This window comes from Coptis chinensis, chromosome 7 (genome assembly GCF_015680905.1).
Source record: "Coptis chinensis isolate HL-2020 chromosome 7, ASM1568090v1, whole genome shotgun sequence".
Taxonomy (NCBI): domain Eukaryota; kingdom Viridiplantae; phylum Streptophyta; class Magnoliopsida; order Ranunculales; family Ranunculaceae; genus Coptis; species Coptis chinensis.
This window is the reverse complement of record NC_141462.1, coordinates 94,487,916-94,510,566: the sequence shown is the minus strand read 5'-3', so window position 1 is coordinate 94,510,566 and position 22,651 is coordinate 94,487,916. Positions and strand designations below refer to the sequence as shown.

Below are 22,651 nucleotides of genomic sequence, written 5' to 3'. Positions count from 1 at the left end.
CACTTTATTTTATAGTTGTTTAAGAAGACATCCTATGGATACTATTAAAGTTGAGTTGTATTGTATTGTATTTAATTTTATTTAATTTGCATTGTATTTAATTTTTTGTTATACTTCATTGAGTTTGAAAACCAAAAAAAATATCTCCAAAAAATTGAAATATCATTTGCCACTGGAGAAAAACCATGTAAACAAATACTGGCAAAACTGACAAATCTTATATTTTCCCACTATAAATTTTTGCAAACAAACACTGACAAACTAAAATTTTCCCACTATAGATTTGTCTGCCAAATCTATATTGGGAAAACACTGGCAAATCTTATATTTTCCCACTAGAAGTTTGCCAGTTAACAAACACACCTTTATAAGTAGAATAAACAAACACCCCCTAGTTAAATTAGCAACCAAGTAATCACAGTCTTTTTGTCAATTTAATATGAAATTGCTTTTCTTCAATAGAGTTATAGAATAGGAAGTCTAATGTAATTGTAGACAACAAGTCTAAAAGATGGCTTCGAGCATGATTTGACCCCAAATTAGTTTTTGTAAGAATTTTTGGAAATTATGTTATTTCCTGATTTGGAATTCTTGAGTCTAGGTTTATTTAGTTTACCAAAAAAAAAATGTGCTCATGTATATTTAACATTTTGTACATGTTTATTTTCTTCCTCTGCACTGTAAATTTGTTAAACTTGAGGTTTTCCTATTCATTATAGCATCTTTTTGCAAGAGTTTCACCGAATATATTATCACCCGCGCAATGCTTTGTTTTTGTTTCATGGAAGTGATGATCCGAATGAACGACTCCATAGAATAAACGGTACTCGATTGAACTCCTATTGTTTACTAATTCCTAGAATTTTTTTGTTACAGATTATCTTAATGAGTTTGAAGCTGTTCCATTTGCGGATGATTTAAAAATCAGTGTGCAAAAGAAGTTGTCAACACCAATAAGAATAACAAAAAGACATATCCGTTGGGTCAATGCTCAGATTTGGACAATAGGTACATGATGTCAATCAGTTGGGTTGTTTCCGAAAAAATAATGCACGTTGTGATGGATTTTACGGTTAATGTTTTGGGGCGGTTAATATGTCACCATCTCGGAAGCGTACTAGAACAGAGGGGGCTCGTTGGATCCGTTTGTGCAATCGGTGCTGAATTTGGAGGGATACAACCCATCTTGACTGTAAAGTTGAAAGGCCTCGGCAAAACAAACATCTATAAAGTCAAAATTCATGGTTGTAGGGTTTCCTAAATAAACTGTACAGACAGTCATACAAGTGATAGATAACATTGCTGAAGAATTTTTGAACCCTAAAGACTCTATGGGTCTATCTTTAATGATGCACTGTAAGAATAAATGGTTATGTGAGCAGCAGCAAAAGTCAAAAGCAAAATTCACATAGAGAATATCGTCTGTGGCAAGCTCATGTTGTATTACCTTGACCTCATCAATTTCTAAAATCCTTGATTGCAAGGGTACAAGCTTAGGCACATCAACAGAAGTAGGAGGAAACATATTCAAGTTTTTAATTTTCTCTCGAGCTTCTTGCTTAGACTTGAATTCCAATGTAATAACAGTGAAACTCGCTGATTAATGGAGAAAAGACTGCTATGGTGCTTCTTCTACTATTCAACAAACCCAAGTACTTCCCATGTCACATAACCATTTATTCTTACAGTGCATCGTTAAAGATAGACCTATAGGGTCCTCAGGGTTCAAAAATTCTTCAACAATGTTATCTATGACTTGTATGACTGTCTGTACAGTTTCTTTAAGGAACCCTTCAACCATAATTTTTTAATCAACTCTTCGAATTTATAGATGTTTGTTTTGCCGAGGCCTTTCAACTTTACAGTCAAGATGGGTTGTATCCCTCCAAATTCAGCACCGATTTTGTTTTGCTGCTGCTGCTGCTAAATATTTGGACAGTCGTAATGGCGGTTCCGTGCATAGACCATCAATAATGCACTCCGTGTCTAAGAGGTTTCCACCTTCTTACATTTGCTCATCTGTGCACTGGAATGAAGCTCCTTGCAGTCATATCGTATTTCGAGATCTAGCTTATGCTACAGATGCTAAACATCTTTTTACCCAGGTACACTAATATCTCTATATCTCTACTTAAGTAGCAAATAATAAAAAGCTTTCACAATATATATATATATATATATATATATATATATATTTATTAAACTCTCTTTTCGAGTACCAGCTAAGATTCTTAGGGTGGTAGGAGGTAGTGAAACTCATCGAAATGCCCCTTTTACATTTTTGGGGTGGTGATATAAAATCCAAAGGATGGAATTCAGAAGTATGTAGGTGGGACTAGATAGCACAGACCCTCTTGCTTGGCTTGACTGGGAACACTGAGTTCTGCTGAGGAGAATGGTGTATCTGATCAAGTGATGGGCATATTAATAAGGAAGCTCTTTTGGAATTAGATGGACAGTAATTGAAACAGCATAAGTTATATCCGTTGAAACTATCCACAATCTTCACGATGAATTGATCTAACTAGCTCATAGAAAACCATGTCTCACCTATACTAATACTTTTTTGTTTCAGTTATTTTTGTTTTAACTGATCCTCTGTTCTTTCCTTTGATGTTCTATATTAGTTCTTTGCAGATGAAATACATGCTTAGCGACCCTGGATACACACAAGAATCCTTCATAACATGGGTTTCGGAACAGATATTTGAACTCGAGGTACAAAAAGCTACTAAATATATCAAACTCAATTGTACTTGTTCTTTAACTGGTTTCGTAATTTGTCTACCTTATAATCAGGGACAATTGCGAGAAAGAGGTTGTGACATTGCTGAAAGAAGAATGCATGGCAAGTTGAATGTCGGAGGGTACATGGTAGAGCAAATGGAGGGTCTCAGGTCAACTACATAGCGCGGCAATTTTGTTTCTATTGTGTTTCTAAATTTTATTCTCTTTAGTTTTTGTTTTCTTAATTATAACTTGAAATGCATTTGGATGGTCTCAGGTCATTTGCTTGGCTGCAATACTGTTTCTATTTTTTCTAACATTTATTTTGTTTATTTTTTCCTTTCTTAACTATAACTTGCTATGCATTTACAGGTTTTTGGAATGGTTAAGATTCATTCAAAAAAGAGTTTATACAAACTGGACCGACATAGATTCCACTTTGAGAGAGGTGTTTACGTCCATTACTTCGAAAAACAATTGTTCAATCCACATGGTAGTTGACAAAGAGCATATGATAAGTTGTGAGAATCTCGTGAGATCTTTTATTGCTGCTCTTTCAAAGACTTCATGTACTGTATCTACGAAATTGAATGTTCAACTTTCTCGACAAAATGAAGCAATTGTGATTCCTACCCAGGTATGAGTTAGTTGAAGAGTTTTCTTTTGAATTTTTGAATTTTCGCATACTAATCTACTTCACTTAGGTTAATTGTATTGGGAAGGCATACAATATCTATGATAGCGGCTACCAATTCAATGGAAGTGCTCTTGTTATCTCTGATTTCATCCAGTCGTGGTTGTTTGACCGAGTGAGATGCGATGGTGGTGCATATGTTATTATGTTGCGAAGTCTGCATTCAACCCCTACTCCAGTGTATTGACATTGCTTTCAAGCTCTGATCCCAACTTACTTAGGACACTAGATACGTACAATGGAATATCTAGTTTTCTGAGTAAGTTGAAGATCGATGAGGATACTCTCAAGAAAGCTATTTTCTGTACGGTGCAGAAGGAGTATGTCTATAGACAAAATCCTGGAGCTGAAGCCTATCAATGGTGAGCAATTGAATTCTTTATATTATATGAATATATGCTTTTAGAGAAAATGGTTCGTTGGATAGTTCTTATGCTTTTAAAGAAGTTTATGTGATTGTTTTTGAGTTGTGGATTATGGGGACTGTGTAATGGTAGACTTCTTATACAGTTTTAATAAGTGTGAAATTTGATTTCTTCATTTTTTGTAGTTGATTAGTTCCACAAAAAAAAAGGATCCCTAGACTGCCAAGCACTGCCCAGCTTACATGGTCCAATTGGCAGGATTCTTCAACATCCAAACTTCGTACACGAGTAATTATGTAAATTGAAGAAAGAGTTCACTTAGAAGTATGACCTTTACAATCCTTGTGGTTTGACACCAAATCTTTTAAAGAGAAGAGTATAGACTGGCGGTTGAGTTTCTCTTTCAGAGGAAATCTAGGGTGATTTTTGAAGTCTCTCAAAAAAATAAGTTTAATCTGCGGAATAGTGGTATTATTCCTTAGCCTCCTTTCATCATCTAGTAAGATTAACCTCTTCCTTTAACTCCTTCCCCACAAGGTCAAACAAAGTGTAATATTTGGTGAAATTGTGAATTGTAGTAAAAAGAAATAAGATCTCAATGGTGATACTGCAATAATGTACTGCTTTAAATCTTATGTTGGAGGATCCGAGTTCCGGTCTTACCTCCACCTGAAAGACAGAAGGATTCTTGGGAGTACGTTCCTACAGATAAGAATACATTATTTACTCCCAGATTACTTTTTTTCTGACATTTAGCGAGGCATGAAGCCATGACGGTTCTAATCTTTAGTAAGCCAGTTTCTGGTGATTTATTATTGAAAATCCTAGAGGAAAATCCTAGAGCAGTTCACTAGCATGTGTTGCTCTTATCACAATTTGAATGCATGTTCTCTTCTCTTCTCAAATATGCAACTTTTTTCTTATTGAAAAGTAATCACCCTATGGAGGGTGAGTAGTTTTTTGACGCTTAGTAAAAGCATAACTTGTATAACAAAAATGTTCAGATTTGTTTGACATGTTGGCATGGAGCATGGAGTTGTGAGTTTATTTCACATGAAGAATGATATTATTTTAGATTTCATTGAGTTTCTTTTTATATATATAAATCAGAGTATTAGCATCTCATAGTTTATGCATCTTTTCTACACAGCAAATGTCCTAATTGTTGTTTTCATTTCCTTTTCAGTTTCTTAAGAATATTGCTCAGTTATAAGGAACATGATCGAGCAAAGGTTCGTGAGAAGATCCTATGTACCAGGTAAAATAAGTTACTGCTTACCAAGTCGTGATGCTAGGGTGTTATTGCACCCAATGAGTGACATCTTACTTTTTCAGTGCAATGGACTTCGTGGAGTTAGGAGTCGCTCTAGCGGAATTGAAGTGTAAGAGTGTGGTTGTTGCTGTGACTTCTTTGAATGAAGTTGAAGTAGCAAATGAAGAGCGGCGTGGCTTCTTTGAAGTCACACATGCACTCTAACTCCAAGTACAAGGTATTAGAACGCAGGCAAATTTTTTGACTTCACCAAGCTTCCCTGATCAGCTGAGTGCGACAGCACATAGCTGCAAGGCCTACTAGAATTAGTTGTCATGAGGAGATAAAATAAAATAGCCAGTACACTTACTTGCAAACTGAAGTTGTTGATTTCAACTAGTTAGAAAGATCTTAATGCTACAAAAGATTTTGGTTAGATATTGTCTAAAGTTACTAAAGTCATCTTGAAGTTGATATTAGCCTACAAGAGTGCTTTAAAACCAAAGAGCTCACTTAGGGGACACACCATTAGAGATCTACATGGTGGTGGTCTTAGTGACGAGATAAGAGCATTGTCTTCTTTGAATAGTTGTATTATTGGCCTCAAGTGAAGAGTGATATGAATCGGTTAGTGCAAAAATACTATACTTGCCTACTGCAACTAGAAGTTCCAGTAACACAAAACTCCATACTCCACTTCCAGTTCCAGATGGTCCTTGTGTGGACATTTCAATGGATATTGTGCTAGGCCTTCAAGGACTCACCGAGTATGGATTCTATTTATGTGGTGGTTGAGAAGTACTCATTTTATTCCCCGCAGAAAGACTTTAGACGCTTCCCATGATGCACACGTATTCTTCAAAATGATTGTTAAACGTTCCAAAGTCTATTGTTTCTGACTATGATACTAAGTTTTTGAGTCATTTTTGCCGGTCATTGTGGAAGAGATTAGACAACCTTGTATGTCCTGTTATTTTGTGTTGGGCAGACTCCGGCCCAATTTGGGGTCTGTAATTGTGTTGGGCAGACCCGATCACCAAAGCCCAATAAAAAAAACCCGGAAATTTTCCAGTTACTTTCTTTCCTTCGTCTCCGTCTCCTCCACTCCACCAAATTTTGCTTCCTCTCGATCTCTCATCCTCACTTCAACTGTCACCGTCAATCTCATTTAAGCAATTTCTAGTTTCTAATTTGTTTTTTTTTACTACTCTCTTCTTAAATTTTCAAACCGGTAAGTAAACAATGCATGTGGGTCACTTCATACTCTAATATTGTAACTTTGCTGATGAATTTACGAATGTTTCTTGTAATGCTTACAAATAGACCTGTTTTTTTTACACCTATGAACAAATAACTCAAGTATAAAACAATTGTGCTTAATGAATTCTATGTTGTGGATTTTTTTATTTTTCTTATTTCCTCACAAGGCATTTTCGCTCTCTAAGTACACTTAAGCTGTGATCGGGAGACAAGTAGAACTAATACACGCAGAGGGAGAAATATAAAGCACCTTGTTTTTCGATACTAACACTTTCTGTTTTGTGTTGATGTCCGTTCTATGGGCTAAAAATCCTATGCATGTAGGCATCTTTAAAGGGATTTCTTAATTCCCTTTATGGGGGTGTTTTGTGTATGCACTCACTACCTGCATAAGCAAGGTGTTCACTTGGTTAAACAGGTGCCAAGGGAGCTCAGAGAGCTAGGAAATTGGTTAAACCTAGAACTAGCTAGTTTTTGTAATCATTTCCTGTTAGAAGAACTTAGCACCCGATGAAGTATTGGACTGACATCAGTTGATGAAGCTTTTCATTCCGAGGAATTTTTGCAAATGTGTGAGTACTTTAAAGAAAGTCGAGAACTTAGCATCCCAAATTAAGATTTAATTGTAAAATCAGAGCTTAGACAGTGAACCCTTGCAGGTAAGATTGTTGCATACGTAATGTATTATTACATAGCTGTGAATTCTTAGTCTCCCTATTTCTGCTTTTTGCTTCCTGTATCATGTTCTAAAAATTGTTCTATATGAGCAAGTCGATGTATTTGGACTGTTTTCTAGTACCATCGAGTCTGTCAGGTTATTATACCATCTGATAACCAGATGGTAGCTACTGAATTCAGGATCAGTTATGGAAGAGCTGGAATTACAAGAGACAATTTACTCCTTGGTATGAAGGCATTTTGATTTTATATGCTAGCTAGTGCATATACCAAATGCTAGGCTCAAAATTAAAAAGGGCATATCTCAGTAGTCATGTCATGATGCAAATTCTCCTTAGTGCAAGTTTCTTGTTTACTTCTGCTTGGTATTCTGATGTGTTTTGTGGTGTGAGACTACACACTGTAAAGCTACAACAAATTATATATAATAAGCTGTTGAAACTATCAAAAGCATGTTTATGACTGTTATACTCTTAATTATTTGCTTTCAGGCAGCCCAAAACTGCATCACTTCACCTTGGTAACAACATAATTAGTTTGCAGAGTTTCTCGATTTAGGAGCTTTGATGGGGAAGTCAATGCTCATCAGGTTCGTTTCTACTGCAGGGACCGGATTTTTTTATGTTACGCACAAAAGTCCCCCAAAACTGGACATGAAGCGTAAGAATCCTCAAAAGATGACAGAGAAGCTTGAGATTCGAAAGTATGATCCTTGCGTGAGATGTCATGTGCTGTTTATTGAGGCAAAGATAAAGTAAGGAGTATTTTTTACTTTTGATATTTGGTATGTTGTTCCAATGCTATAAGCTCTAGATGACTTACAAGACTTAACATCTCTGCTGTTTTAAGAGTGTCAGTTTGTACTGAATTGTTCTGCAACTGCAACTATTTTCTGCGATGATTTTTACCTTTTGAAAAAGAAATAGTAAAATAATTAAAATTTAAGTTACTTCTTGGCTCATAAGCACGTTTGCTACTTTCTTGGTTAATAATTTTTGCTGCTCCAACAGGTTCAGCAGACTTGAGTCTGGAGGACTCATATAGTGTTTCTTCCAACCGAATGATCTCATTCTTGGACCGTAAGCAACTTGGGTTCGCTCATCCAGTTACTGGATCTCTTTCGTTCCATCACTACTGTAACCTCCAGCTTGCTCAATCAAGAACCCCAAAGGAGATACCTCAAACAACAGCCTCAGCTTAGCTTTGGTGGTTGGAGATATTACATTTGTAAAGACGCCTTTTTCTTTTACAATGATCTCTACAGCACACAAAAGGTGTCATTATGTATGTTTACCCAAACACCACTAACTTCCGACCAATGAAGTACCAATATACGGTTTATACAGAGTAAACAGATATCTGCAATTTACTCGGTTCATATTGCTGCCTTCGTCACTTTTAAGAAACTGCTAAATTGTTTTTTTACCTGGTTGACATCCGGCACCATGCCTCCTGTGTAACGCAATGTGTACTTTTCTCTCACATAGTAGTTGATCAACTGTTGGGAGAAGAAATATAAAGTTAGTCCAAACGGAAAGATTTTCTTGTCTATATCGTTACAATGGAGGAACAAAATGACCTTATCGTAGTCTGCATTATCGAAAGTAGCTCTTAAATTTCCAGGGGAGAACATCTTCCCTTCTCCAATCTGTGTGGTCTCTTTAACATGTTGCCATTTCCCTAGCCAATCCAAGCATAGATGAGTTGTTGCGTTGCGAAAAGATAAAATGAAATGAGCTTCAACATAATATAATAAAGTACAAAGTGATTGTACCTTCATCAAGAAGAAGGACGCTTGCACATCAGTGCGAATTGTGTCGCGCAACCCACTACTAAACAACCAACCTGATGTGGAAGACGCTTCTCAAAGCTTGCTTGGTATTCTTGCACTGTCCCATCTGTTGCAACTTGGTAACCTCTCCAAAAAAGTCGAGAAACGGATTAGGACCGTATCGATTCTGAAGCCCTTCCTTGAAGTCATCCCAAGAGACAAACACCATCTCTTGTTTCAGCAATTGATACCACAATTGTGCGTCTCCTTCAAGATGGAAAGAGGCCAGTGAAACACGATCATTCATTGGTATGTCATGGAGGTTGAAGAACTGTTCTGCCCTACATAGAAAACTTGTGAGATCTTCTTCACCGCCAAAATGTGGAAAATTAATTTTCACAGTTTTCGGCACCATTGAGCAAGTAGAATTATGAGCACCGCTACCACCATTACGTCCTCCATTGGTACGCCTAGTGTTTCCCGAGTTTTCAGCAGCTTCATGAATAGGATGACTAGACAACAGATCCACACGTACATTAAATCGATTAGACATCTCAGTAAGCTGGTTCAAAATCTCTTTTTGCCCTAAGCAAGTGTCTCCATGGTTTTCTCCAGATTTTCAACCCTTTGTTCCATGCATGGCTCTTGATACCACTTGTTACAATCAAACTAGATTGTAAATGAAACTACAATTAAAATGGAAGAAAGTGATGAAGTAAGGCTAATGGAGGAGCCTTTGAGCTCTACATCACAAGTCTGTTTTCAAATAATCAATCTCTCTCTTGTTTATGCACGTGATTATTTAAATAGGAAGAGTTATGTCACAGCCTGAATTTCTAAACAATAACAAAGTGAATATTTGAAATATAAATATCTCAAACATCACTATGTTCACTTGTTTAAAACCCAGACTATGACGAGGTGGATACAACACATACAAAACTCTAACAACCATATCATAAAAGAATCAACTTAAACTGCACAATCCCCATAATTTTTCCACCATCACTTTATTAAACTATCTTCCGTCCAAATAAAACATCAAACAAACTCTCTGAATAAAATTCCTCACTACCCTGTTCTCATGTCATGCTAAAAAGTAAACTACATTATTACATCCTTCTAATAAGAATCAGACCTAATAAAAGAACTAACGGACTGCTTCAGGCAAGAATCCAAATCACACGCCGCGATTCCACTGCCTTCCACCAATGTTCCCAAGAACACACCCACGTTGCCAAAACAAAGCAAACATGGGTCAGCAAAATAGAATTTGCTGGTATGAGTAGACTAACCACATATAAACATTTTCAATATTTACTTATCCAACTAACACTTTAAATATATCATAAAATAATCATTTTCAGCATGGAAGACAGGTAGTTCCGTCATTTCAACCGACATAGTTTTTTCCCAAGCAAGACTCCCATCTTATTAACTCGTTATAATAACTTGTTTTAATAATTAAGTAATTGAACTAAAACTTACCGATATCCACTGCTGTATTAGGGTAGAACCGCGTCCCTGCACAAAATATTATTAAGTCCTACCCTCCTGCAAAAGAAAGTTAGAAATCTTATATAACATATGTAGATATCCTATATGTATTCAAATGTAAGCCCAAACACACTCGCATAATCAAATTAATTTCTCTTATCAATTAATCAATTACTTTTCTTATACACCCACCTTTTAGTACCTACTCTACGATTTGCACTCTACACATTTGCCAAATCACACATTTCTGTGTGCCTCTCTCCCACCGAATACCACAATATCATAGCCATCTCTAGACTTTCATACACATATCACACAGCCTTTTTGGGCATAAAACTCAGGTCATTCATGGCACATTCAATGAATACCTTAGGTCATTTCTGCCACATTCAAGAAATACCTATCATATTACTAACGGGCCATTCATGGCATATTCAATAAATGCCCTAGGTCATTCCCGCCACATTCAAGGAATACCCAACCCTACATTCCCGTACACTCAAGGAATACAACTAACCCGCAAGGCAAATACCTTAGTTCCTCTCTTGGGCAGTCCAAACAATTGGGTCATTCATGGAACATTCAATGAATACCCATTTATAACGCTAACGGGCCATTTATGACACATTCAATAAATGTCCACCTAACATATGACATCATCAGTCATAAAACTCATTTCCAAAACTTGAGGCGTGGAGAGTTCTAAAAGGGTGCGGTAAATTTGTTTACGCATTATTGAACTTTATTGCATATATTATTTCAGAGAACAATTGAGTATCTTGTTTCTTGTATTTTTGGTTTACGCGTTATTAATTACATGGATGTCTAAGTGTCATAGCGTCGTATATAAAACTGAAATATCACATAGTAGTTAATACACGTACACACGTATATATAAAGGTCTTAGTCAAGCATGCTAATAACCCTAGACCTATCCTAATAGACCGAATCATAATCCGAGTTAAAAGTCAAACTGGGTCAACTGGTCAAAGTCAATCCTGGTCAATAGTCAAAGTCAACCTGCCAATGGTCAACAACAGTCAACCAGACCTAAACTCCGCTAACCTAAAAGCCCAAAGTCTAAACTTAAGTCCAAAATGAAAATCTAAAATTTAAAAAAACACATAAGCCCACCCACGATTTGGCCCAAGCCCAAATCGAAATTCACTATTCATCTTCTTCCTCACAACACCTCTCCTCCACCTCTAGTCACCACCGGCCATTCAACAAGATGAGTTGGTTCTACCCAAACCACAATAGGAATGGTTTGGCCCAAGCCCAACAGAAAAAGAAATCGCTAGTCATCTTCTTCCCCTCACAGCGCCTCCACCACCACATCCACCACCGACCATCACTCGCCACCCATATTGAACCCAGCGGTTAGGTTCCTTGAGAAAACCCCTAAACACCTATACCAACAAATCGTGATTCCATTATACTGTGAAAAACTCGAATCGACGCCATTAATGCTCTATAAAAGCTTCCCCCCACATTCTCCAGCACCTAATCAAACCAAACACCACTTCGGAACCCAACACTTCACCACACAACCAAACATCACCAATTATAACCACAACAGTTCAACATTACCACAAATCAAATAAACACATAATTCAAACACAACAAATAATATGACGATTTGGTGCTGATGGCGACGCCATTAACAACCGGTGTCAAGGCTTCGTCAGTTCAATGCTCAAATTCATCATAGTTTTATTTACTGTAGTATTTCAAAAGGGCATCTAACAGTCGGCACCATTAACAGAGTTACAAGATAATCAAAACAAGAAACCAGTATTACAGATATGATTAGCAGAAAACAAATATTTAAAAACATCATCCGACTACTCACTGTTTATAAACCAAACAGCTTTCCAAAAGCGAAAAACCCTGAAAGACCGACATCGACTGTCGTGCAAAAAGACGATCTTCCTCGTTGAAAACCTTCTCAGTAAAACTCCCTTTTTTTCTAAAACTCTCGCTGTGTTTTTCCCTCAAAAACTATACGTGAGAAAACTCCTTTTTTTTTATTAGTTTTAAAAAAACTCACCGAAAAACAAGAACAACACTTATCTATTACTTACGGGACTTTTATCCCTAATTAAGCTGATAGTTATCATATATTTAGTTTTATCTATTATCATTATTATTATTATTATTATTATTATTATTATTATTATTATTATTATTTTACTAGGAAAATAAAATAAAAAGATGGGGTGTTATAATATACACACCTTAAAAGGATCTCGTCCCGAGATTCAAGGTAGAGTGTCAAAGAAGAGCTCAGGATGCATCTGTCTTATCTTATCTTCAAGTTCCCAAGTCACATCATTTTCCCTTTCACTCCACTGCACTTTTACCAAGTTTACAATCCTCCTCTTAAGGTGTTTCACATCCCTATCTACTATCGTGATAGGCCTCACTATAAAAGTTACATCATTGTTCAACTCTAACTCTGCTGGCTGAACAACCTCTGTAGGATCTTTCACACATTTTTGTAGCATAGACACATGGAAGACATCATGAATCATCGCTAGGTTAGGCGGCAAAGCAAGACGGTACGCCAACCTACCAACGGAGGCTACTATCTCATATGGTCCAATATATCGTGGACTCAATTTTCCTTTCATGCCAAACCTCATAACTCCTCTCATAGGGGAAACCTTCAAAAACACAAAATCGCCTATAGAAAACTCAACCCGTTTCCTCTTTAGATCTGCATAACTTTTTTTCGCCTACACAGGTCGCCTTAATCCTTTTCTAATGACTTTAATCTGTTCGGATGTCTCTCTCACTATCTCGGCCCAAGCAATACTCGGTCTCCCACGTCCGCCCAACAAGCGGTGATCGACATGGGGACTTCATACAAAGCCTTAAAGGGTGTCATACCGATGCTCGACTGGAAATTGTTATTATATGCAAACTCTACCAAAGGTAAATGCTCCTCCCATCCTCCACCAAAATCTATTACACAAGACCATAACATATCTTCTAATATCTGATTCACCCTCTCTGTCTATCCATCTGTCTGAGGATGATAAGCTGTACTCATCGCCAAACTAGTACCCATAGCACGCTGAAAACTCTTCCATAACTCGAAAGTGAACAAAGGATCTCGATCTGAAATAGTACTCACTGGAATCCCATGTAACCTGACCACTTCCCGAATGTACAAGGAGACTAACTTATCTGTATTTCTACGCACGTCAATAGGAATGAAATGAGCAAACTTCGTTAAACGATCAACAATAACCCAAATAGATTCATTACCTCTCCGAGACTTAGGCAAGCCATCAATGAAATCCATAGAAATGTGCTCCCATTTCCACATCAGTATCTCTAATGGCCGCAATAATCCGTAAGGCCTCGATGTTCGCGCTTTAACTCACCGACAAGTTAAACACTGAAAAATATATTCTCCTACATCTCTTTCCATTCCTTCCCACCAAAAGGTCCTCTTCAAGTCTTGGTACATCTTCGTTCCTCCAGGATGAATTGTAAACCGTGACCGATGAACTTCATATAATATCTCCTTCTTTAACTCTGCATCATCTGGTACACACAATCTCTCATGAAATCTTAATCCTCCCTCAGAATCAACTGCCCAATAAGACGGACAATCATCTAAAATATCAATGACCAGATCATCTAACCGACTCAAAAGAAATCGGTCTCTGTGTTGCATGTCAATCACTCTACTGAAAATCATCGGCCTAACCTCCAAACTGCATATATACCCCTCATCTGTATCTGGTGTAGTCCGGACATCATAAGCTGCTATAGTCTCTAAACTCTTCCACTCTTGCACCATAAGAGTGGTCAAAACACCAGGCAATCGACTAAGTGCATCCACAACTACATTCTCCTTGCCTAGGTGATACCAAATTTCGAAGTCATAACTACTTATGAACTCCATCCATTTCTGCTGTCTCATAATCAACTCCTTCTATGAATAAAGATACTTCAAACTCTTGTGATCTGTGTAAAGCTCAAACTTCTCACCATATAAATAATGTCTCCACACTTTCAAAGCAAAAACCACTGCCGCTAACTCCAGGTCATGAGTAGGATAACGTCTCTCGTGTATCTTCAACTGTCGTGAAGCAAACGACACCACCTTCTGGTCTTGCATTAACACACAACCCAAACCAGTTCCACTAGCATCTGTAAAAACCACTAGTTTTCCGCCTTTAGTCGGGATTACTAGAATTGGAGCTGTAGTCAACCTCTGTTTCAATTCTAAGAAAGCCTTCTCACAATCATTAGTTCACACAAACTTCACATCCTTCCTAGTTAACTTCGTGAGCGGAGCTGCAATAAGCGAGAACTTCTCAATAAATCTCCGATAATATCCAGCTAACCCCAGGAAACTCCTAATCTCGTAGCGATTGGTTGGTTGTTTCCATTCTTTCAACGCAACAACCTTCTCGTGGTCTGAAAGAATCCCTTCACTAGATACCACATGTCCCAAGAAACGAATTTCTTCCTCCCAAAAATGGCACTTGCTAAACTTAGCATACAACTTCTGTTCTCTGAACGTCTACATCACTATCTTCAAATGCATCTTATGTTCTTCTGTGTTTTGTGAATACACTAAAACGCCATTAATAAAAATAATCACAAATTTATCCAAATAGGGCCTGAAAATTCGATTCATCAGGTCCATTAAGAATGCAGGTGCATTCGTCAACCCAAAAGGCATCACAAAAACTCATACAACCCATACCGAGTTTTAAATGCAGTCAAAGGAATACTCTTCTCTTCAACTCCCATCTGATAATAACTAGTCCTTAAATCAAACTTTGAAAATATCTTAGCCCCTTTCAACTGGTCCAACAAATCATCAATCCTAGGAAGCGGATACTTATTTTTTATAGTCTTTGGTTTAAATCCACGAAGTCAATACACATCCTCAAAGTACCATCCTTCTTGGAAACAAAAATAGCGGCACCCCCCATGGTGAGTTGCTCGGTCGTTATGAACACGGTCATACACACCTTAAAAGATTCAAACCCATATACTCAAAAGATATGGTTAAGCCAAAAACAAAATCACTAAACATTAAACTCTTACCCCTTCCTGAGTAATTCCTCGACTTGCACTTTCATTTCGTCCAATAGCTTAGGTGCCAACCGGTAAGCCGACTTTGAAACTGGTGCAGTCCCTGGTAACAAGTCTATACGAAACTCCACCTCCCTCTTGGGTGGCAACCCTGGAATCTTCTGAAAAACATCTTTGAAGTCTCTTACTACTTCCACATCACTGATATCCCTCGTGGGTATCTCTATAGAGCACAAGAAGCTAGACATCACCGAGTCCTCCTTACTAACATAGGTGTGAATCAACCTCGGCATGCCAGGTGTATTCACTATAACCTCCCTCCTCGCACAATCCAAGGTAACATGATAACGCGTCAACTAGTCCATACCAAGTATGAAATGGAAACCCTCAAACCCAAGTCTACCATAAAAACACAGTCTAAGAAACACAACTTAAAACCTTTGCACTCGTCATATAAGGTAACAGAACCTCCTAACGGTGTCTCAACACACAAGGGCTTAGATAAAGGGGTAGTTTTAAAACTTTCTTTCTCAACATACTGACGAGATATAAAGGAATGTGAAGCACCCGAATTAAACAAAACTCTGAATAAAAGCTGAGATGAACTAAAGGTACCTTCAACATTCCCATGTCCTGGCATAGGCTGATAGGCTCTAGCACGAGCTATGTGCCGGTGCCGATTACCACCCCTTGGTAGGGCAATAACGAGATAAATGACCCACTGCTTACACTCCCAAGCCCTTTCAACGGGAACTATGGCTCGGCCGGTCTTTGTGTAAAAGTAAAAGTAATCTTCTTCGTCGATAATGGAAGAGCGGAGCTCGACTTTGAATTTTGGGGACCCGCCTCGCCATCGATTCCCCTAAGGTCTATAGCCTCCAGGCTGCCCCGGTGGCCTATAACCACCCTAATGTGCAAATCCTCCCTGGGGTCAGAATACACCCTACGGATGAAATCCTCCCTGAAACCCCTGGGATGGTGGTCTCTGAAACGGACCCCTCTGAGCAATATCATAAGGCCTAAACCTATTCGGCTGCCTGCTCTCAAAAGGCCTAGGACCAACAACTGGTATCTCACCAAACTTCCTCTTCCCCCTCGACTCTTTTAGGGCTGCATTCTGCTCCTCATATCTCAATGCCAAATCCAACACACGATCAAAAGTGTCCCCGTCAAAAGGAATCAACTTGCTGGACAAGTGACTCTCTAACCCACGTATGAACTTTTGGTTTTCTTCTTGTCGATTATCCACAAGATAGGGAGCAAACCTCGATAATCGATTAAACTTGGTCACATACCGATCCACGGACTTCCGTCTTGAGTCAACTCGAGAGAATTGTTGAGTCAATTGCTCTTTATGCCTCGGAATGAACTTACTCTCAAATCTAACCTTGAAGTCCTCCCAAGTCAAAGTTCTAGTGTCGGACTAGGGTTGAGAGCTTGCCACCAAAACCCTAGCGTCATCATCAAGTTGGTGGCTGCCAACTCCTCGCCGAACCTCGGTAAAAGGCTGCATATGCTCAAATACATTTTCACAACTTTGAATCAAGACTCGTTATAATCGTGATTCCAACACGGTGAAAGAAGTCACGCCCACCAAGAGTACCAAACTCCTTATTACACTTAGCAAAAGGATCTCCCTGAATTGGATGGTTATTCTGCATAGCCTGCAACAATTGATTCAATTGTCCTCCTGACGTCTGTACTGGAGTGGTCACTGCAGGTCCAGTAGTATTACTATTACGTGTCTCAACCATGATCTACAGTTCAAACAAAACTCCCGTTAATATTCATATATATCCAAAACTCTCAACACTATAACCCATATTCCACATCCGTGGATCACTTAGACTTTCTCAATCTAAACTAACCTAGGCTCTGATACCAAAAATGTCACAGCCCGAATTTCTAAACAATAACAAAGTGAATATTTGAAATATAAATATCTCAAACATCATTATGTTCACTTGTTTAAAAACCCAGACTATGACGGGGTGGATACAACACATACAAAACCCTAACAACCATATCATAAAAGAATCAACTTAAACTGCACAATCCCCATAATTTTTCCACCATCACTTTATTAAACTATCTTCCGTCCAAATAAAACCTCAAACAAACTCTCTGAATAAAATTCCTCACTACCCTGTTCTCTTGTCATGCTAAAAAGTAAACTACATTATTACATCCTTCTAATAAGAATCAAACCTAATAAAAGAACTAACGGACTACTCCAGGCAAGAATCAAAATCACACGCTGCGGTTCCATTGCCTTTCACCTATGTTCCCAAGAACACACCCACGTTGCCAAAACAAAGCAAACATGGGTCAACAAAATGGAATTTGTTGGTATGAGTAGACTAACCACATATAAACATTTTCAATCTTTACTTATCCAACTAACACTTTAAATATATCATAAAATAATCATTCTCAACATGGAAGACAGGTAGTTCTGTCATTTCAAGCCGGCATAGTTTCTTCCCAAGCAAGACTCCCATCTTATTAACTCGTTATAATAACTTGTTTTAATAATTAAGTAATTGAACTAAAACTTATCGATATCCACTACTGTATTAGGGTAGGACCGCGTCCCTGCACAAAATATTATTAAGTCCTACCCTCCTGCAAAAGAAAGTTAGAAATCTTATATAACATATGTAGATATCCTATAGGTATTCAAATGTAAGCCCAAACACACTCGCATAATTAAATCAATTTCTCTTATCAATTAATCAATTACTTTTCTTATACACCCACCCTTTAGTACCTACTCCATGATTTGCACTCCACACATTTGCCAAATCACACATTTCTGTGTGCCTCTCTCCCACCGAATACCACAATATCATAGCCATCTCTGGGCTTTCATACACATATTTCACAACCTCTTTGGGCATAAAACTCAAGTCATTCATGGCACATTCAATGAATACCTTAGGTCATTTCCGCCACATTCAAGGAATACCTATCATATCACTAACGGGCCATTCATGGCACATTCAATAAATGCCTTGGGTCATTCCCGCCACATTCAAGGAATACCCAACCCTACATTCCCGTACACTCAAGAAATACAACTAACCCGCAAGGTGAATACCTTAGTTCCTCTCTTGGGCAGTCCAAACAATCAGGTCATTCATGACACATTCAATGAATACCCTATTTATAACGCTAACGGGCCATTTCCATAAATGCCCACCTAACATATGACATCATCAATCATAAAACTCATTTCCAAAACTTGAGGCGTGGAGAGTTCTAAAAGGGTGCGGTAAATTTGTTTACGCATTATTGAACTTTATTGCATATATTATTTCAGAGAACGAAGGAGTATCTTGTTTCTTGTATTTTTGGTTTACGCATTATTAATTACATGGATGTCTAAGTGTCATAGCGTCGTATATAAAACTGAAATATCACATAGTAGTTAATACACGTACACACGTATATATAAAGGTCTTATCCAAGCATGTTAATAGCCCTAGACCTATCCTAATAGACTGAATCATAATCCGATTTAAAAGTCAAACTGGGTCAACTGGTCAAAGTCAACCCTGGTCAACAGTCAAAGTCAACCTGCCCATGGTCAACAGTCAAAGTCAACCTACCAATGGTCAACAGCAGTCAACCAGACCTAAACTCCTCTAACCCAAAAGCCCAAAGCCTAAGGCCCAAAGTCTAAACTTAAGTCCAAAATGAAAATCTAAAATTTAAAAAAACACATATGCCCACCTACGATTTGGCCCAAGCCCAAATCGAAATTCACTGTTCATCTTCTTCCTCACAACACCTCTCCTCCACCTCCAGCCACCATTGGCAATTCAACAAGATGAGTTGGTTCTACCCAAACCACAATAGGAATGGTTCGGCCCAAGCCCAACAGAAAAAGAAATCGTTGGTCATCTTCTTCCCCTCACAGCGCCTCCACCACCGTACCACAGCCACCACCGGCCATCACTCGCCACCCATATTGAACCCAGCGGTTGGGTTCCTTGAGAAAACCCCTAAACACCTATACCAACAAATCGTGATTCCATTATACTGTGAAAAACTCGGATCAACGCCATTAATGCTCTGTAAAAGCTTCCCCCCACATTCTCTAGCACCCAATCAAACCAAACACCACTTCAAAACCCAACACTTCACCACACAACCAAACATCACCAATTATAACCACAACAGTTCAACATCACCACAAATCAAATAAACACATAATTCAAACACAACAAATAATAGGACGATTTGGTGCTGATGGCGACACCATTAACAACCGGTGTCAAGACTTCGTCAGTTCAATGCTCAAATTCGTCATAGTTTTATTTACTGTAGTATTTCAAAAGGGTATCTAACAGTCGACACCATTAACAGAGTTACAAGATAATCAAAACAAGAAACCAGTATTACGGATATGATTAGCAGAAAACAAATAATATTTAAAAACATCGTCCGACTACTCACTGTTTATAAACCGAACAGCTTTCCGAAAGCGAAAAACCCCGAAAGACCGACGTCGACTGTCGCGCGAAAAGACGATCTTCCTCGTTCAAAACCTTTTCAGTAAAACTCCATTTTTTTCTAAAACTCTCGCTGTGTTTTTCCCTCAAAAACTCTACGTGAGAAAACTTTTTTTTTTATTAGTTTTAAAAAAACTCATCGAAAAACAAAGACAACACTTATCTATTACTTACGGGACTTTTATCCCTAAGCTGATAGTTATTATATATTTAGTTTTATCTATTATTATTATTTATTATTATTATTATTATTATTATTAATATTTTACTTGGAAAACAAAATAAAAAGATGGGGTGTTATAAGTTACAACTGACTATCCCCAAGAAATAGGAGATGACTCTCAATAGAAATATATACCACGACTCCACTAACATGACTTCTCTATACTACTATAAACTTATCCACTACATGACCCCTATAAGACTTATTCAACTACGAACTCATTAACCAACTATTACTCATAACATGGACACGTACTAGACACATGTAACAACTCCCTTCCCTTAAGAAAAACCCTTGTCCTCAAGGGCAACTAAAGATCAACAGCCAATAACTCAAGTACACCCTTCGTCCTCACACATATCGATGTCGTTGTCATCCTCACTGTTGCAAACTTCAAGCAAGAACAACTTTTTACAATGATGCCCCGGGTGTTATTTTTCATTACAATTGTAGCATGGGCCCTTAGTGCTCCGCTCCTGCAGTTTGGTTGGAGAGAGCTTCTTGATTATTAGACTTGAAGATTGGCAAGGTTCCTTGGTATTGGGGAGAACAGATACTGCAGCGTCCATGTTGTTCTTTTAAGATACATTCCTTGATTCATATAAGCGAGCCAAACCAATAGCCACTGATAAAGTCGGGGGTTTTGCCGCTTGCACATCAGTGCGAATTGTGTCGCAGAACCCACTGACGAAACAACCAACTTGTTATGTCTATGGAAGACGCCCAACTTTGGCTAATAGCTTCTCAAAACTTGCTTGGTATTCTTGCACTATCCCCATCTGTTGCAACTTGGTAAGCTCTCCAAAAAAAGTCGAGAAACGGATTAGGACCGTATCAATTCTGAAGCCCTTCCTTGAAGTCATCCCAAGAGACAAACACCATCTCTTGTTTCAGCAATTGATACCACAATTGTGCATCTCCTTCAAAATGGAAAGAGGCCAGTGAAACACGATCATTCATTGGTATGTCATGGAGGTCGAATAACTATTCCGCCCTGCATAGAAAACTTGTGGGATCTTCTTCACTGCCAAAATGTGGAAAATTAATTTTCACGGTTTTTGGCACCATTGAGCAAGTAGAATTATGAGCACCGCTACCACCATTACGTCCTCTATTGGTACGCCTAGTGTTTCTTGAGTTTTCAGCAGCTTCATAAACAGGATAACTAGCCAACAGATCCACACATGCATTAAATCGATTAGACATCTCGATAAGCTGGTTCAAGATCTCCTTTTGCTCATAAGCAGGTGTCTCCATGGTTTTCTCCACATTTTCAACCCTTTGTTCCATGCCTGGCTCTTGATACCACTTGTTACGATCAAACTAGATTGTAAATGAAACTACAATTAAAATGGAAGAGTTAATGGAGAAGAAGGTGATGAAGTAAGGTTAATGGAGGAGCCTTTGACCTCTACAGCACAAGTCTGTTTTCAAATAATCAATTCTTCTCTTGTTTATTCACGTGATCCTTTAAATAGGAAGAGTTACAACTGACTATCCCCAAAAAATAGGAGATGACTCTCAACAGAAATATATACCAGACTCCACTAACATGACTTCTCTAAATTACTATAGACTTATCCACTACATGACCCCTATCAGACTTATTCAACTACAAACTCATTAACCAACTATTACTCACAACATGGATACGTACTAGACACATGTAACAGAACTCGATCATGTGTCCCTGGGAAGCCTTTGACAACAAGAACATAAGTTGTACGTGGACCATAGATCCCCATGGCTGCAGCCACTTGATCTCTTCCAGTTACACCAGTTAACTTATCTCCAAGCCAAACTCCAAAAATGGTACCCACGATAAAATTTGTATCGACAATGCTAGATCCGTCAAGCGGATCAAAGGCAACACTAAATCCACCTGTTGATAGTCCAATTTCCAACAGATAAGCAACACGTAATAATTTTCATTATTCCTCTTTCCTATATATTGTTCTGATTGTCCATTGGGAAATATTATATACAGAGTCAATATAGTTTAACATATGAACCTTCAACTGGGCCTTCCATGTCTTGTAGCTCAGGGACTTCCTCAGAACAAGCGTACTTGCAGAAATGCGAGTGCCTCAAGGCCTAAGGATCAAAGACCATAGACTTTAAGATTCTAAGCATCAAATATAATCTTAACACATTTGAGGTGACTAGGTCGTTTGGGACTCATCCAATTCGATGTGGTCATATCGTTTAGAACTGAAGTTAATTGATGTAGATGGGTCGTTTGGGACTTATACCTATCGATGTGACCGGGTCGTTCAAGATGCCCAATTTCGATGTGGTGAGGTCATTGGGGACTCGGGTGAAACACATGCACGAACGAAAAATCTAAAAATCTAGTTAGATTTACCTTATGTCCTCGAGAATTTCTTCCCATCTCCGTATCATCTTCGACTTCACTTCCCATTGCAACTTCTTCACTTTGAATATTTTCCCTCGTTTGGTCATCTTCCATTCCTCTCTCTCTTCTTCATTTTCTCTCATGTGTTCATTAAATGGTTCATCTTCGTGTTCTAAAAAGCTTGGGTCTTCCATTTAACTGTTTCGAAGTTTAGGACTTAGGGTATAGTTTAGAGATTAGGTATTAG

General features: G+C 38.2%; 1 protein-coding gene and 1 pseudogene across 14 annotated transcripts; one reads left to right on the top strand and one right to left on the bottom strand.

Moving 5' to 3' along the window:
- Positions 1-916: 916 nt before the first annotated feature.
- On the top strand, positions 917-8,354 carry LOC147490156 (presequence protease 1, chloroplastic/mitochondrial-like). Of its 13 annotated transcripts, XM_086571707.1 has the most exons (11): positions 917-2,105; positions 2,638-2,718; positions 2,800-2,897; positions 3,100-3,364; positions 3,432-3,783; positions 4,973-5,044; positions 5,122-6,269; positions 7,157-7,203; positions 7,468-7,496; positions 7,583-7,730; positions 7,987-8,354. In XM_086571707.1, the coding sequence occupies exons 1-5, from the start codon at positions 1,974-1,976 to the stop codon at positions 3,606-3,608; spliced, it is 753 nt and encodes a 250-aa protein (XP_086427833.1). In that variant the 5' UTR covers positions 917-1,973; the 3' UTR covers positions 3,609-3,783; positions 4,973-5,044; positions 5,122-6,269; positions 7,157-7,203; positions 7,468-7,496; positions 7,583-7,730; positions 7,987-8,354. The 13 variants fall into 13 exon arrangements, with proteins under 13 accessions (XP_086427833.1, XP_086427836.1, XP_086427832.1 ...); XM_086571710.1 differs by lacking the exon at positions 7,157-7,203 and having other exon boundaries at positions 5,122-5,276; XM_086571706.1 differs by lacking the exon at positions 7,157-7,203.
- On the bottom strand, positions 7,680-22,518 carry LOC147490155 (sedoheptulose-1,7-bisphosphatase, chloroplastic-like; annotated as a pseudogene). Its single transcript, XR_015202876.1, has 7 exons — positions 22,414-22,518; positions 22,061-22,142; positions 21,720-21,930; positions 19,583-19,593; positions 8,556-8,656; positions 8,403-8,474; positions 7,680-8,232 (listed from the first exon to the last, which is right to left on the bottom strand). The product of XR_015202876.1 is annotated as a sedoheptulose-1,7-bisphosphatase, chloroplastic-like (transcript).
- Positions 22,519-22,651: the final 133 nt, after the last annotated feature.

What these genes read in the sequence shown, in the direction of transcription:
- LOC147490156 (XM_086571714.1), top strand. Translation starts at nt 1,974, where the DNA reads ATGCACTCCGTGTCTAAGAGGTTTCCACCTTCTTACATTTGCTCATCT. An exon ending in CTAAACATCTTTTTACCCAG is followed by an intron (nt 2,106 to 2,637) that starts GTACACTAATAT and finishes AGTTCTTTGCAG; the next exon opens with ATGAAATACATGCTTAGCGA. An exon ending in CAATTGTGATTCCTACCCAG is followed by an intron (nt 3,365 to 3,431) that starts GTATGAGTTAGT and finishes TACTTCACTTAG; the next exon opens with GTTAATTGTATTGGGAAGGC.